This window comes from Hyperolius riggenbachi, chromosome 5 (assembly GCF_040937935.1).
Source record: "Hyperolius riggenbachi isolate aHypRig1 chromosome 5, aHypRig1.pri, whole genome shotgun sequence".
Lineage (NCBI taxonomy): Eukaryota > Metazoa > Chordata > Amphibia > Anura > Hyperoliidae > Hyperolius > Hyperolius riggenbachi.
Window position 1 is genome coordinate 320,335,848 of NC_090650.1, and position 16,358 is coordinate 320,352,205.

The 16,358-nt window shown below is 41.2% G+C and overlaps 1 protein-coding gene across 3 annotated transcripts in view; it reads left to right on the plus strand.

Annotated features, from left to right (window-relative positions):
* Window positions 1-16,088, plus strand: part of MIB1 (MIB E3 ubiquitin protein ligase 1) — a 163,115-nt gene extending 147,027 nt beyond the window's left edge. For 2 of the 3 annotated variants that reach the window (XM_068237245.1, XM_068237243.1), the window contains exons 18-22: window positions 1,599-1,677; window positions 10,004-10,117; window positions 11,441-11,541; window positions 14,112-14,245; window positions 15,350-16,088. In XM_068237245.1, coding sequence (XP_068093346.1) covers window positions 1,599-1,677; window positions 10,004-10,117; window positions 11,441-11,541; window positions 14,112-14,245; window positions 15,350-15,398 — 477 coding nt within the window. In that variant the 3' untranslated portion in view covers window positions 15,399-16,088. Of the gene's footprint in view, window positions 1-1,598; window positions 1,678-10,003; window positions 10,118-11,440; window positions 11,542-14,111; window positions 14,901-15,349 lie in introns of those variants that run through there. The other variant, XM_068237244.1, reaches the window with a different exon arrangement.
* The last annotated feature ends 270 nt before the right edge of the window (window positions 16,089-16,358 follow it).

The window sequence follows — 16,358 nt, forward strand, 5'->3', positions numbered from 1 at the left end:
AATCCCGTCCCTTAGTGCCCTCCTCCTTCCTTTCCTAAGCAGAGTCCTAAGCAGAGTGTAAATGTGAGGTTAGTCGCCCAGCTCTCGGCATTCCACTGACGAGATCTCCCTTTAGTTGGGGGCACCTCTAGCTACCTAATACTGAGGGTACCTCTGGCTACTATATTAACAACAAAATATCTCTCTGTACTGAATCATAAAACTTAACTTTTATTGTGGATCAACAAAATAAAAGCATGAATCTGGCTGAAAAATACATTAAATATACTTGCAAGTAATGCTGGGCCTACTTAGTCAGCATATATAGGGATAATTAGATTATCCAAGGCCCTACAGCAAAACTAGTAAAATATAAAATCACATAACCCCCACCAAACAACCCGACATGTTTCACTTCTAACTGAAGCTTTTTCAAGGGAAAAGTGCTAAGAAAGTGCAATTAGTGATAAGGTGCAATAGTACATTGTAAAACAAGTATAGATAATAGCCGATAGGCTTATATCATTGTAGCAGCCACTGGCTGAAACCTCGAAATGATCACTTTGATTGGGCATGTGCCCCTAATTCACTGTGGGTTTCAATGTTGTGGTTGGGCATCAGAGCTTAATATTTGGGGGAGGGGCATGTTGGGGTTAAGGAGGTTGCTTACAATTGGGCTGTTTAGGGGTTTGTTTGCTTGTTTTTTTGGCTACAAGGATAATTGGGATCTGGTGATCAACAAGAGAGATGTGCTAAAAATAAAAATGAAGCAAATTATCACCAACCTGACATAAGAGTTTTGTCAGTTGCATTGCCAGTAATCTTCCCTGTGCCACATCCACTGACACCTAAATATGTAACTGCACCAACTGTGTGCAAAAATCATCCCATGTTGGATCCAGTTGTCCTCTCACTGTAGTCCAAGATCTTTCTTCTGTCTTTTGTGGGCTTGTAGGATATTTAAAATAATCGACCTATGTATGGATACATTTATAGCCTCTACTTTTTTAAACATCCCTGCAGGTATTTGCGGTTATTCAGGTTGAAATGAACATTTAAGGCGTCCCACAATCAGGGCTGTGATACCCAAAAATTGCTCTGACTCCTCAACTTCAACTCCAAAGCCCTAGCAGGGCTATGGAATCGGTACAAAAAATCATCCAACTCTGACTCATCAATTCATGAAACCACCAACTTAGACTCCGTTACCCAAAATTTCTCCAATGCCACAGCCCTGCCCACAGTGCACCAATGTTGCATTAGTTTGGCTCTGTACTATTAAGCTGACACATCATTGCAATCCAGGGCTTTGGAGGTATGTTTAGCCATCAGGGGTGAAATTAATTTGTAAAGTACAGATGATGAAGAGATGCATGATCATGTCAATAGAATCCTGAGAGCCTGCAGAAGATATTTATGGCAGAGTTTAATGAGCTGAAATGTCTGATTGTGATCCTGATACCAGTCAGGTAGTCACACTGATATTTTCTTACTCTATTATCTGCTGATCATTTTAGATCCTCTCCTTGGCTATTGGATTTTACAGATCTATAAAACTGTTTGACATGACACTGAATTAAACACAAGAAAGTTTACCTGTGTGTTTTCTTTGTCTGCAGATTGAGGAATGTGTTGTGTGCTCTGACAAGAAAGCAGCGGTGCTCTTCCAGCCATGTGGACATATGTGCGCCTGTGAAAGTAAGTGTAATAAACCCTTTCCATATGATTTCAGTGAGTGTGGACAAAAGGTTGTTGAATTAGTGGTGATGTGATTGCAGTCACATACAGGCAACCAAAATTGTTTTTATGTATGTTTGCGGTGGTCAAAGCTGACTTCATGTGTTAATGAAGACATAAGGTGTGGTGATAATCGAGAGCCTTGTTGGAGCTGTTTTATAAAGTGTCAGTAAAGCATGGCTTCATGCATCGTCCCTCTTCACTGCACATCACAGTGCTTCTCCAAAAGAAACCTTGGCCTATTTATAAAGCATTATTGCCCTAACTAAAACGCTGCATCCCCTGGGCTAAAATCTAACTAAATCCCCCCCCAAACTCCCCTCGCAAAATCCACGACTTTCTTGGTTGTGGATTTTGCTGCCCCGTGCGCTTCCGTGGGAGGCAAAGCTTTCAGCTGCAGCTCTGCCTCTACACATGTCTATCAGTATGCCTCTCCCCTGCCCCTCTTAGGCCTAGTGCACACCGGAGCGTTTCCGCTGCGGTTTGCGATCTGCTTGCGGGTGCGGATCCGCTAGGGTAATGTATTTCAATGGGCTGGTGCACACCAGAGCGGGAGGCGTTTTGCAGAAACGCATACTCCCGGGCTGCTGCAGATTTTGGATTGCGGATGCGTTTCTGCCTCAATGTTAAGTATAGGAAAAACGCAAACCGCTCTGAAAAACGGCACTTCAGAGCGGTTTGCCAGGCGTTTTTGTTACAGTAGCTGTTCAGTAACAGCTTTACTGTAACAATACATGAAATCTACTACACCAAAACCGCTACACAAAACCGCAAAACGCTAGCTGAAACGCTACAGAAAAATAAGAAAAAGCGTTTCAAAATCTGCTAGCGTTTTGCGGATCTGCTAGCGGTTTTTGGTGTGCACCAGGCCTTAGTGAAGAAATACTGAGAGGAGTGGGTGGAGGCGGAGATACGTGCTGATAGACTCATGTAGAGGCAGAGCTGCAGCTGAAAGATCTGGCTCTCACGGAAGCGTTCCCTGCAGTGTGTCCCGGGGAGTTTGGGGGGATTTAGTTAGATTTCAGCCGCCTGGATGCAGCGTTTTGGTTAGAGCAATAATGTTCGACCGCATTTTGCAATAAAAAGCTGAATGTTTGGATACTTCAGAGTCTCTTTAAGGTTCCCTGCACACTGCAAATCCGTTTTGCGATTCCGCTTTGCAATTCCGATTTTCCTTGAATGCAATCAACAGAAAAACGGAGGGAAAAAACGCAGCCTGCAGTAACGTTTAAAAATTGGAAACGGGTGTAAAAACCGATTAAAAATCGGAATCGTGTGCAGGGAGCCTAAAGGAGATGAGACTGTTGCTGAAAATATGTGATTTTGCAGAAGTAAGGTTTTCTGCTTCGGGGCTATATTTTACCCAGCCCTGTCTATCACTTAATCCATCCCCAAATCTTGCCACTTCCATCTCCAAACACCCCCCTTCCTAACTTAGGAGACTCAAGTCTTTATTCATGCCCTTATGGTGTTATACCTAGATTTATTTACCCAAAATATGGACCGCATGTTAAGTATATCGCTATGGATGCCAAATCATTGCTCATTTTGGCTTTTATATTCTTTAACCATATGAGAGGTGAGTTCACACTGTGCCACCACCTTGTCCCACTCTGCCCATGTTAGGGATTTTGTTACTAAACTCAGGTGAATTGGAATGCTTCACATGGCATATTACATCACGCACACACTCTTACATCACTAAACAGAAACTGTATCCAGGAAGTATTGGCAAGGCAAACTATACTCTTCACAACTTAAAATATCTATATCTAACCCTATATACAGTATGTATAATAATCACCTACACTGCATATAATAAGCTTATTACAACTTCCGAATGTGCATGCAGTGAAGAATTATTTCAGAAGAATATACTCACTGAAAAGTAATAATTTACAGAAAATCAATATCCGTCATTTAATATCATAATAGTATTTCAGTCCTTTGGGGAAAAGTGTTAATAATCAGTACTTTTATACCCCCTGTTATCTGGAGAAGGAATTAACATGCTTCATGTCAATGTCTCTGCTTTCGTTAAATGAAGCAACCTGCAAAGGGTTATTGAAACTTTAATAGTGCTCCGACACTCTTACATCAGCTTTAGGCCTCGTTCACATCTGCTGTGCTGAAAAACGTGTGAAAGCGCGTGGTAAAAAATGCATGCGCTTGTGCACGCGTTTCTGTGCGTTGCGCTGCGCTTCTTTAAAGCACGTTTTGCTTGTTGTACCAGCAGCAGTTGTCAATAAAACTTTGTTTTTGTATGTAAATGTATTTTTTTCTCCAATTAGGGGTAAAAAACGCATGCGCTTCTATGCGCTTGTACGTGCTTCTATGTGCTAAAAAAGCGCACCCATTCACTTGCATTGATGTGCGCTTTCCAGCTCAACGCACAGAAATGCATGCAACCCTACGTTTCTGTAACGCTGCTCAGTGCAGCGCATAGATGTGAACCAGCTACATTTAGTTACATGGGAAAGTAAATACCTTGCTGTTCGCACAGGACAGTGCGCTGTAAAAAGCGCACAGAAACGGCCCTGATGTGAACGAGGCCTTACACTCTATCACTTTTTACAAATATGTCAAATATACTAAGAAAAGTATGGGCAAACACTAGCATGTGCTATCCTGTTGACAAGGGGAAAATGGACATCTATATTAAAGACACTATGACCCAATGAATTGAACATTGATTTTGGTTTTGTTTTATTTACATTATTTTATGCTAATTGTGTTACTTAGGCTGCATGTTTCAATATTTTCTACAATACTTGCACATAGTTTATGTGAAAAGGTCACACATGTATATATTAATTTGTGTTGTGTACAGGGTGTGGCTTGTCCATACTTACTTGGTGTTCTTTCTATTTAAGTATGTGAATAGTAATAATATACAGATTTCCTTCCGGAAGGACCTGATCAAGGTCTGAAACATGCTGGCTTTCTGCACTGTGTATGTCCAGTCTTTTTGTGTGGTCTGTGTAAGTTGGATGCACCATCAATAAGTCCATAACTGTGGTTTGTTTACAGTAAATTTGGCTTGATATGCCGTGCAAAGTATTCTTCTTTAGTATCCTTTAAATCCCTTGCAATTGTGGTTAATAAAACAAGATGGTGCGGTGTTAAGTCACATGGTGTGAGATTACAGGATGTGAAGGTGGAACTCTCCAGAAGGAAAGGCCTGTTTCTAGTTGTAAGACGACAGCGTCCGAGTTTGCCTCTGAACATTCTTAAAGAGAACCTAGCATAATTTTTAACTCCCAGGGCAGCTCAATAGTACATAAAAAATGTGTGCTAAAATTGTGGCTCATGTTTTTACATTTAGGCTGCTTCCACACAGGGACGTTACAGGCGCACGTTAGTGCAGCCTGTAACGCTCCCCCAACGCACAGCAATGTAACACAAGTGGGCTGTTCACACTGCCCACGTTGCGTTACATGTAACGCTGCACGTTGTAGTGAAAGTGCAGCATGCTGTGCGTTCTAGCGGCTTTAGCCGCGTTAGACTGTTTGCACATGCTCAGTGGGGGGCGGAAAGGAGGCGAGGAGATGTCGCTACAGTAGCCACGCACATGGCTACTTAATATGCACTGCACTGGCGGCCGTTGATTGGCCGGCGGGACCACGTGATGCCGGAGTGTCTCGCTCCGCATCACGTGGTCCCGCCGGCCAATCAGCGCCACCCTGGGAGACCTTATGCGGATAGAGCCGCCTAACGCGGCTCACTCTACTGTCCTCTCCCGCACCACCATACGTTGCGTTAGGTGCACGTTATGCGACCTTAACGTAGCACCTAACGCAACGTCTTAGTGTGTAAGTAGCCTTAAGGGTTAATTACAGGTAGTAGTCTTCTACTTCACTGTCTGCAAGCAGCAGAAAATGGAATGCAGATAAAGACTCTTTGAATTAGACTTAATTGCCCAGAAGTTGAGATCTAACAAACCTATTCAGCATTAGGGAGGGGGGGGGGGACACTGCTTCATACAGTTAAGATAATTCCCACTTGATGAACTTCACAACAGCCCTTGATAGTGGCAGTGAAAAGGAAGGGGGTGGGGTGTTAACTTCCCAAACATATCAGTCCTTTTAGCTATTTGAAACCAGGCGCTCTAAGATCCCTTTAACTACTTTGGCCTCCTGGACGTACTAGCTACGCCCAGGAGGCCATGTGCGCGTCCACGCGCTCCCGCGGCCAATCGCACGTGTGCACACGCGCTCCCGGCCGCGGATCGTTAGCCCACGAATCAGTGAATCGGTCTATGGTGCCCGATCACTGATTCCTCTCCCCCGCAGAAAAAGCGACAGCTTCTCTCAGAAGCTCCGCTTTTTCTGGCTGTTGCGTCCCCCATACGTCCCTCTAAGCGTATGTTACGATTAGAGTGACGTCATGTAAACAAACTCATGGCCGCCATCTTGTGGCCAAAAAGTAAAACTACAACTAAAAGTAAAAAAAAAACCTTAACACACATTTACATTATAAAAGTTCTGTTTACATCCCACCCTCCCAAAAAATACCCAAATAAAATGTTTAATATAAAAAAAAATTACAATAATAAAAAAAAAAAGAAATGTAAATATTTACCGAAGGGTTTAAACTTTTTAAATATCAATGTAAAGATGAAATATTTCTATACTTTTTTTATTTTAAACTTGTAAATAGTGATCGATGCAAAACGGAAAAAATTCACCTTTATTTCCATATAAAATATTGTCGCCATACATTGTTACAGGGACATAATTTTAACGGTGTAATAACCAGGACATATGGGCAAATACGTGAGTTTTAATTATGGAGGCATGTATTATTTTAAAACTATAATGGCTGAAAACTGAGAAATAATGAATTTTTTTTCCATTTTTCTCTTATTCTTCCTGTTAAAATGCATTTACAGTAAAGTGGCTCTTAGCAAAATGTACCACCCAAAGAAAGCCTAATTGGTGGCGGAAAAAACAAGATATAGATCAGTTCATTCTGATAAGTAGTGATAAAGTTATAGGCTAATGAATGGGAGGTGAACATTGCTTGGATGCATAAAGTGAAAACGACTGAAGGCTGAAGTGGTTAAGCTAGGTACACACATCCAGTTTTGATTGGCCAGTGATTCGCCAGTTTTACCACCTCCATGTAGTAGGATAGATTACCTACACAATCTGCTTATAGTATTCAAAATCTGTTGAAAGTTTTGCTGCATGGAGGTGATACAATTGGCCTATCAAAAGTGTGTGTGTGTGTGTGTGTGTGTGTGTGTGTGTGTGTGTGTGTGTGTGTGTGTGTGTGTGTGTACCAGGCTTTAGGGACTCACTCCTTGATTGATTTGTCTCATAGGAAATTTGTAAGTAGACAATGATTTTCTCGCTTTAAGGAAAAGCTGAAAGTGTTTTATATAACTGTCATGGAATAACACTGTCATTATGCAAGATCTGCCTTTTGACTTTCCTGGGCTTTCCTGCAATATATACTATGTTATAAATCGCCATTACATCTGGGAATCCCACATTCATTTGCATTTTTTCTCTATCATCTGGTGCTGTGGATACAAATGTGTCCTTAGGAACTGCTTTGCAGCTCCTTTTGCAGCTATACTGTTATATATATAGTGCGTGCTGTGGATATATATTGCTACAATTACTGTGAGCACTTCTTTTTATTACATGAAAATATGGAATTTCACAGTTGGAGTCCTCAAGGGCTTAAATTGTCCAGATTATTAAATGTCAATACCAGAATTTGTGTGGTCAGTGATATTGCCGTTTCTGTTAGGTTCAGATATTTGAGTCCTGCCTGATGATTACCCGTTGGATATCAATTTTTTTTCCAGCACTCTTTGTAATGCAGTAAATCACATGTCCGCTGCACACACTGAAAGCTGGCTGTGTAGTAAGCTAATGTTTTCTCCTCCTGTGGCTGTACTCACATTTCCAGTTTTAGGCTGCTGACATATGTTAGCACTATTCAAGTTCTCTATGACCTTGGGAATGCATAACTAAACTACTGCTTTGTCCTTAGGCCCCGTTTACACTTAATCAGTTGGTATGCGTTAGGGCCTGTATACACTGCTGCGCTGCGCTTTTCAAATCGCATGCGTTTTTAAATCGCAAGGTCTTTTGAAAAATAATGAAAATCGTGAAGACCTGTACACACTGATGCGATGCGCTTTTTCTATTCTCATAAAGGCAAGCGCAGCAGTGTGTACAGGCCCTTAGGCCTGGTGCACACCAAAAACCGCGAGCAGATCCGCAAAACGCTAGCAGATTTTGAAACGCTTTTTCTTCTTTTTCTGCAGCGTTTCAGCTAGCGTTTTGTGTAGCGGTTTTGGTATAGTAGATTTCATGTATTGTTACAGTAAAGCTGTTACTGAACAGCTACTGTAACAAAAAACGCCTGGCAAACCGCTCTGAAGTGCTGTTTTTCAGAGCGGTTTGCGTTTTTCCTATACTTAACATTGAGGCAGAAACGCATCCGCAATCCAAAATCTGCAGCAGCCCGGGAGTATGCGTTTCTGCAAAACGCCTCCCGCTCTGGTGTGCACCAGCCCATTGAAATACATTACCCTAGCAGATCCGCACCCGCAAGCGGATCGCAAACTGCAGCCGAACCGCTCTGGTGTGCACTAGGCCATAGTGTGCTTTAGTATGCGTTTTTTTCATAGCAGTGCATTGGGAAGAAGATTTCAGTTAAAACGCGTTAAGTGTGAAAGGTGCCATAGGAAAAAAGGGGAATGGAATTACTTTGAAAATCAGTTTTCTTTCCGTTTTAACTGAGAGCAACTGATTAAGTGTAAAAGGGCCCTTAACATAAACCGATCTGCAGAATGACGTGTCCACGGAATTTCCTGTAACTGCCATTCATTTTACTTTGTTTGATTCTCTTTCTGATGTCCTTTTTTTGTGTCTTGCCTGTGTATCTGTCATTGATGGATTGACGCTTGATTCACCTAGCATGCACTCTTGATTTGTTGCACATTCCCTGTCTTAAAATTACAGAGATTTTTTAAAGTGTGTTTGTTAATTCAATCCTTGCAATGATCCACTGATCTGTCATTCTTTCATATATTATTTAATATTATAAAGCATCATTTTTTTTATATTCGTGAATATCATAAAGCATCATTTTTAATTGATTGATTTTGCTCTGCGCTTGAAGCAATTGCTTGTCTCCACAAATTCCCTTTGTAGACCCTTTTCAGGAAAATTTAAATGTTCAAATTTTTTAAACATAACCCTGTATTGAAAAAATAAATAAATTTGGATAGCTAGAATAAATCGATACTTGCCTCAGTAGAGGTGTCCTGCTCCGCCTCACCGTTCTAGCGCTGGGAACCCAGGCGCTCCTTGACAAGGGCTTTTCAGCATAGAACAGCCGCACTGCACAGGTGGCCAGTCATGCTCTGCATTTCGCAAGCTGTCCTGCGCAGTGCGGCTGCACCCGTTCAAGTACAGGAGCACAGCTGCAAACTCCCAGGGGTCTTGGCATTAACTGGTAGTCTGTAGTATCCAAAGTCTTCCCCTCTACCGAGGGACGTTTCTATATTTCTCTCCTTTAGGTCTTACTAGTTTTCTTTAAACTTCCAAAATCCGTTGGCTTTGAAATGAGGTTATACTGCACTACATTTTACACCATAGTGCTGCCGCTCTCTCTCTCTTCCAGTGATTTATCGTAAGCCTCGTACACAGGATTCAACCTCTTGCGGGGCCGAGGAGGTGACCGAGGACCGAGATGTTCTGTTGCTATTCCGGGGGCACATGAGGAGCGTCAAGCAGCGCATGCCGCTGCATATACTTGTACAGGGGAGGGGGGATAGAGGAGGAGGACATGGGAAGAATATAGACAGTCCCTGACATTGCGGCAGTTCGTATCGGTGGGCGTTCGTAAGTTGGGTACTCCCTGTATTTCACATATATAATGTAGGGACTTTTTCTCCCTATATTTATGGTACAGAAAGTGCGTCTTATATGCCAAAAAATACAGTAATTAACAGCGAATGGTTGGCTGGGCCAGCTGCCAAAAATCTAGTGTGCACAGTGGCCACAATGCATTGCTGAGAGACCTAAAGTATGTGTGTACCCACATCTTATTATAGTATGAGGAAAAGGGATTCTTGAGACCTGGAGAGGGGTCTGTCACATGGAGCTTTTTATGCCCTCTTTGGGTTACATAATGGTGACTTGGTAAGAGAAAACTGTATTTAGATGTCATATACTGTAATGTGCCTTATGCAGAATGTTAATAACACTGAATAGTTCATACACTCAAAAGCACATGATTTAAACGTGTCAAACTTTTCCAGACTGTGCAAGCCTTATGAAGAAGTGTGTTCAGTGTCGTGCTTTAGTTGAGCGAAGAGTGCCTTTTGTTATGTGCTGTAGTGGGAAAGGAACAGAGGACTCCACAGATGACCTAGGTAAGATGACTTCTTATATTGTCGGAGTTGTATTGATCATAAATGTACTGCAAGTGACCATTATTCATTATGATATTCTAATTCAAACCTTCACATTTTCTAGCATGTTAGATTTTCCTTTAGTGTAAAGGCTTATTGGTTGTTCTAGTGGATGAGCAGCCTTGCTTTCAGGAGAATAAACAATATGCTAATCATCTCCGGAATAATGCATCATAGAAAAATACAGTTGCTCACTTACAACTGAATTATTGCAAATACCTTCTGCTTTAAGAAGGCAAACTTACATTTATCTTTGCCTTTTCATAAAGAGCTTGTTGGTCTCTTTTAGCCCTTTATATGTCCTTAGTAGTTCGGTGTCACCCTGAGCTGTGTGAGTATTCCCTAGTGATTTTAGTCCTCTATCCCATCATCTTAAACAGGCAATATAGAAAATCTTATTTATTTTCATGTTTTATTCAGATGAAAGCTAGTACATTACTTATACATGTGTCTGCTTCAAGAATGATCTTGCTGCAGTATGAGTGGCCATAACACACAGATCATTCTAAAGTAGAAATCCATGTAGCATCATTGGCCAGTAAATGGGGATGAAGCTGTAATTTTTACCTTTTTTCCCCCTTTGAGTTATTAGCAGCAACACATCTGAATAGTGCACAGATTCTAATTAGACAGACTGCTTGACTGACAGACCCATAGAAAATTGTCACATTGAGGAACAATAGACTCTGCCTGGGAGAATATATCTTTTTTTAGTGCTGCAGGAGCAGTGGGAAAGACAAGCACATATAAAATAAAGCACAGCTTCAAATACTTTTCAAAGCACAAAAAGCAGTCTTATTGCAGACATAGCAAATAAGGATTTGCCTACTATATGTTTTCTGCTTTCTTTTGTGTAGATTTTCAAGTGTTTTGTCTTGTTTTGTTTTGTTTTTTTTGTTTTTTATCTATAATGTAATCTGTCATGGATGAGCAGGAAGTCTGTGGCTTTATGCACAGAGTTTCCCTTCCTCGCTGTATGTGGGAATGACTGTTGCTATCACTGTTTGCCCTGCTTCCAGTCTTCATTTTACAGCGCTAATTTGCAACGGAATCAGAATAAATGATCTGTGTGTTTGCATTAATTAGTTAAGATCAGGGACTGTCTCATGTATCCTTTAATTCATTTCATAGACATTACTTTGTACATTTAAAAAAATAAATATATGCATTAAAAATAGTTTTCACAATTCCAGTATCACTTGTGGGCGCTCATTGTACATATATTTACCATATGTCTTTCTGTCTTAATCTCTTAACACTGGGATTTTGTGCTGTGCTTTCTAGTTGGAGGAAACATTCCAGTTTTACAGAAGGACAAGGACAATACCAATGTCAATGCAGATGTACAGAAACTACAGCAGCAACTGCAAGATATAAAAGAACAGGTAATCCTGAAAAATCACATCAGGGGAAAAAAAACAGATATAATGCTTCAATGATATCATTTCTATATAAAACATGAAACAACATTACAGCTAATTATTATTTCTACATCATGGGGCTTATTCAGTGTAACCGTGTGAGAAGCAAACTGTAATACTCATAGTAGGGATTTATAATCTGCTTTGCAGTGGTCTAGCTCTGTTTGTTTGGCTGTATGTATTCTTGTACTGCCACCTAAATCAGGCGGTTGGTTTGACCTTGAGCAGTGTTTTTATAATATGAACCTCCCCCTGAGGTAGGTTTGTAAATGGTGCAGGCCATTTAGGGCGGGGGGGGGGGGGGGGGCGCATAAATTGCCTCCATGGACTGCTTGGCCCGAAGATGTATTTACAGCCCCCCACTGAAGATTGGTAATGCTTTCCCTTGACTGATAGAAACTAGTAGATAGGCTTGACAGTTTGCTGTTGGTCAGTGGTATTGGTATATAGGTGTTGAGAGTTTTTGGACAGTCAGCAATACTCCAGTCCAAATATCCAGAGTAGAGAAAAAAAAAAGGAAAGCAGCTTGATCTCAGTCAGTTGTGGAAATTCTTAATTGGCTACAAATTGGAAAATAGGTTTTTTTTTTTTTTTACTTTAACCTCCCTGGCGGTGTGATTATTTCCAGATTTTATGGTCTTTTCTGAACGTTTCAGACCCTAAAACCAGTAAAGAAAAAAAAAAAATCCTGCTGCCAGAAAGCCAGCAGCAGCCCCAGCACTCACCTCTCTGGGCTCCAGTGCTGCAATTTTCCCTCTGTCCTCTGGGTAACTATGTAGTGAGATCACTGACGGCATTCTCACTAGAGTGATTCAGAGCCTCCTTGAGAGGAAGTAGAATGGCTGCCTGCGTCTGTATCTCCCGGGGAGTGAATAAAAACCGCCTGCTGCGCTCCGTAGCTCGGAGTTACCACCAGGGAGGTTAATCACATTGAATTACAGGAAGACTTGTGTTTGACTAGGTTTGTTATAACAAAAAATGAATTTTTACTTTTGTCTTCCCTGGTTCCTAACTGTATGTTTTCCTTATTTTCTCAAATGATACTGCAGAAACCAATACGTTTGATACAGTTTTGGGACATATCTAGCAGGTGATTGGTTCTGGCATCATCAGTTGTCAGACAGTCTCTGCCTCGGCTTCTGATAGTGCTAAAGAGCACATTCAGGGCCTGAGCCCACTGACGCAGTTGCGTCCGATTTTCAGTTACACATCAATGTAACAGATTCTGAAAAGCGTACACAACTGCATTAGTGGGCTCAGGCCCTTACAGTCCTATTTATAAGTGTATGGCTGCATGGTAATTATGTTTCCCGTGCCTGCTGCTGATGCTGCAGTGTGTACAGGGTATGGGGCTGGTCATTTCATAGCTTTTATGCCTGCCATGTGCCCAAAATAAATACAGGAGCACTAATCACATCAGTGGCAACCAGACAATAGGGTGAGGGCAATTATTCTTGTGTTTTGAAACTGCATAGTTGAAATGGGAACTACCACAGGCTTTTAATCCACATGGTGGGGAGAAAGGAATGGCAGAGCTTAAACTGTAATTCCATGCTGACAAGTATGCTACCCCAAAAAAATAAACCTTACCTGATAAGTCTTATACATTACAAGCATTTCAACTATGCATAAATAGCTGTTTGGTACTACTTGCGTCCGCAAATAGCTGTTCAGTGGATAACCGCCTCCGTACTTCGCATGCATGAGCTTGGACTTGCTAATTCGCAGTACGGATGTGCTCACCCTCGGGGGCTACTTGCGGGGCCGCAAGTAGTTCTGAAGGGCGGTTAAATAGCTACTACCAGGGACATAGCAACAGCAGTGAGACAGATAGAGGAATGAGAAAGCTATATACTATCTAGAGCCTTATCTCCTCTTAGGTAAGCATCAAACCTGTAGTAAGTTTTCTCACTTCAGGTTTACTTTAAAACACAGGGCCAGATTTATCAAAGCATTACCGACAGTTTTTTTTTTTTCTTAAACCGTTCTAACCAGTAGGGGAACTGTTCTGCATGATAAGAAAATTCTTAAATCCTACTTAACAGCGTCAGTTTGTGGATTTTTAGAACTGCACTACAGTTAGGAAAAGAGCAAATCCATTCCTAAACTGCTGCAGATTAAGAAGTGTTTAATGGCAGTTCTACAGGCTAGACATGATTTATGAAGTGCTCCTCCCCCCTGCTGCCAGGTGTCCTGTGAAGCTGTTCTGTGCTATAATTCCAGTGCTGGGCATTGATGCAATACAGCAAACCTGAGAGACCTTCCTAACTCCTCCTATTTCACAACAGTTTTAGAAGGAAACTGCACTAGTGATTTCTTAAGATGTCTGAGACAGTTCTCCATGGATTTCTAAAAGCCTACCAGTATTTTATCTCAGACACTCTTGATAAATGTCCCCCACAGTCTGTCAGTGATATGGCTGGTCTTGGTAGTTTTTCTGATTCATTATTTTCCCAAGTGCAACCATATGCGTTAAATGTTGAATATTTTTGCATATTTGATACTAATTCCATGTTTTTTTCCCCCCCTTTTAGACCATGTGTCCTGTGTGTTTGGATCGGCTGAAGAATATGATCTTCATGTGCGGCCATGGAACTTGTCAGCTGTGTGGAGACCGGATGAGCGAATGCCCCATCTGTCGAAAGGCGATAGAACGAAGAATCTTGCTGTACTAGACCTGCCATCCTTTTATTCTTATTTTATACAATTTTCAGTATGCTCCAGTTTTAGTAGTGCAGATGGGTCGGCTTCCATGCTAAGGCCGCTATTAATTTGCTGGTAATGATGTGCAATGGATTGGCTTCAAAATGTGTGTTAGTTCCTGCCGCTGTTCCTTATCAACCATTTTGGCATATTTGTGATTAGCAGCCAGGCATTAAAGGCCATCATCATGTCGAAGTGTGTCCTAGTTCTGTTAAGGCACTCAGTAGCAAAGTTTATTTCTATCTGTATATATATATATGAGCCCTGTTTGTAGCCGACGTCAAATTACTGTTTATGTATCTGGACAGGAACCTCCTCACCTCCTGTTCCTTCTTCCAACACAGACTCCCATAGATGCAAGCTGCAGTCATCTCAGAAGGCTCTTGTAGCCACCCTCAGACTAAACAGTATATTGATACCAAGCAGCCCAATCCAGTATTAAGTCCTTCAACTGGACTGCTTCAATTCACATGGCCAAAGTTTTGAAAAGATAATTTTAGCTGTAGAAGTCTGGCCCAAAGAAGTGTAACCACTGGGCACACTGATTACCAAGAAGGTATTATACTTAGCCAGATATTTGGCGCTGACACACATAGGCCTCAATTCACTAAGCTTAACTCCTGTCTTTAATAACTCTTCTGAGCTGTTTTACAGTTATCACCATGGTGATATAATTGTGATAACTGTAAAACAGCTCAGAAGAGTTATTAAGGACAGGAGTTAAGCTTAGTGAATTGAGGCCTTATTTGGTACGGATGCTTTCCTCAGACATTTCAGATCACTCACTGCCTCTGAGATATGAATAGTGGCTTGATCAAATGCACATTTTGTTACGGTTTTGAATGCAAGAAATATTTATTTTTTTAAAACTTTTTTTTTTTCTATTCCTTTTGGCAAAGTCAGTCTTTTGCAGGGAAGTGGTACGTTGAGCAGCCTGTGCCCATGGATGGCCATGCTTCGTAGTAGGCCTGCTAGTGTGCCTTGGCCTGGAGGTTCCTTTTGCCGCATTAGACATTGGATTTTTCTTTGTCAGAATGAGTAATGGAAATTTTTTTTTATTCATTTACAGATACAGTATGTCAGATGTTGAGCTTCCAAAGGCAGAACAAAGAAGCTGACTCGATTTATAACACTATCAAATGAATGTAAACACTTCCATCAGTTCAAGTTATGTTTCTAGAAAAATAATAGGCCACTAAAATCACCAAGTGCGCAGCTGAAACAAAGAAAGTACATAGCACTGTGTATCACCCATCGCTAGCCAAATGTAACCTGGGCTTTCCCCTTCTGACTCCAGAATGACCGCTCATCATACCACCTCTACACTAAGGATGTACAAAGCACTATTTTATGGTTATGCCAGGTGTATTTGGGATACATTTCCACTTTATTTCCCCTCACATTTATGGGAAAAGTCAAGGAAATGAATACATTTGGCAGTCTTTAAATACTGAGAACTCCGGGGTTTATTCTGAATGGCTAAAGCACCACATGAGCTTTTGGATGTCACTAGAGAAAGCCTGTGTGCCGCTTGTCTGCTGACCTCTTCATTTACCTTGCATGCTAAACTGCCCTGACTATTTCAGTTTAGTTTGAATTGTAACTCAGAGATTTCACTGTAAGCATGTAAACCTTATATCTGAGATATCTATTATTTGTCTTCACTACTAGAACTGTTGATTTCCTTGAATATAACATTAACGGGTCTTTGGAGCTTAGCAGTGATCCTGCTAGTATGAGAGTTCCATGAACACCTCTTGGCCTGCCACGACAAACCTTGAAAGCCATTAAAGATTATTTTGATTGGGCTATGTATACATTTATTTGACCAGCAGACAATATAAGGAATGCAAAAATCTTGCAAAAAAACACTGACTTTCGACACCCTCTGGGCACTATTTATGTCCATATATGGTTAATGAGATGCTAATAATCACAGCTTGCATGCGAATTGTATGCAACTTGAATTATGTACACTCAAAATCAGCAGGAGGTGAATTTGATTGGCCCAATTCGAATCTAAAGCTGGCCATACACACATCAACTTTTACTGGCAGATTCAATCACTGGGATCAAAT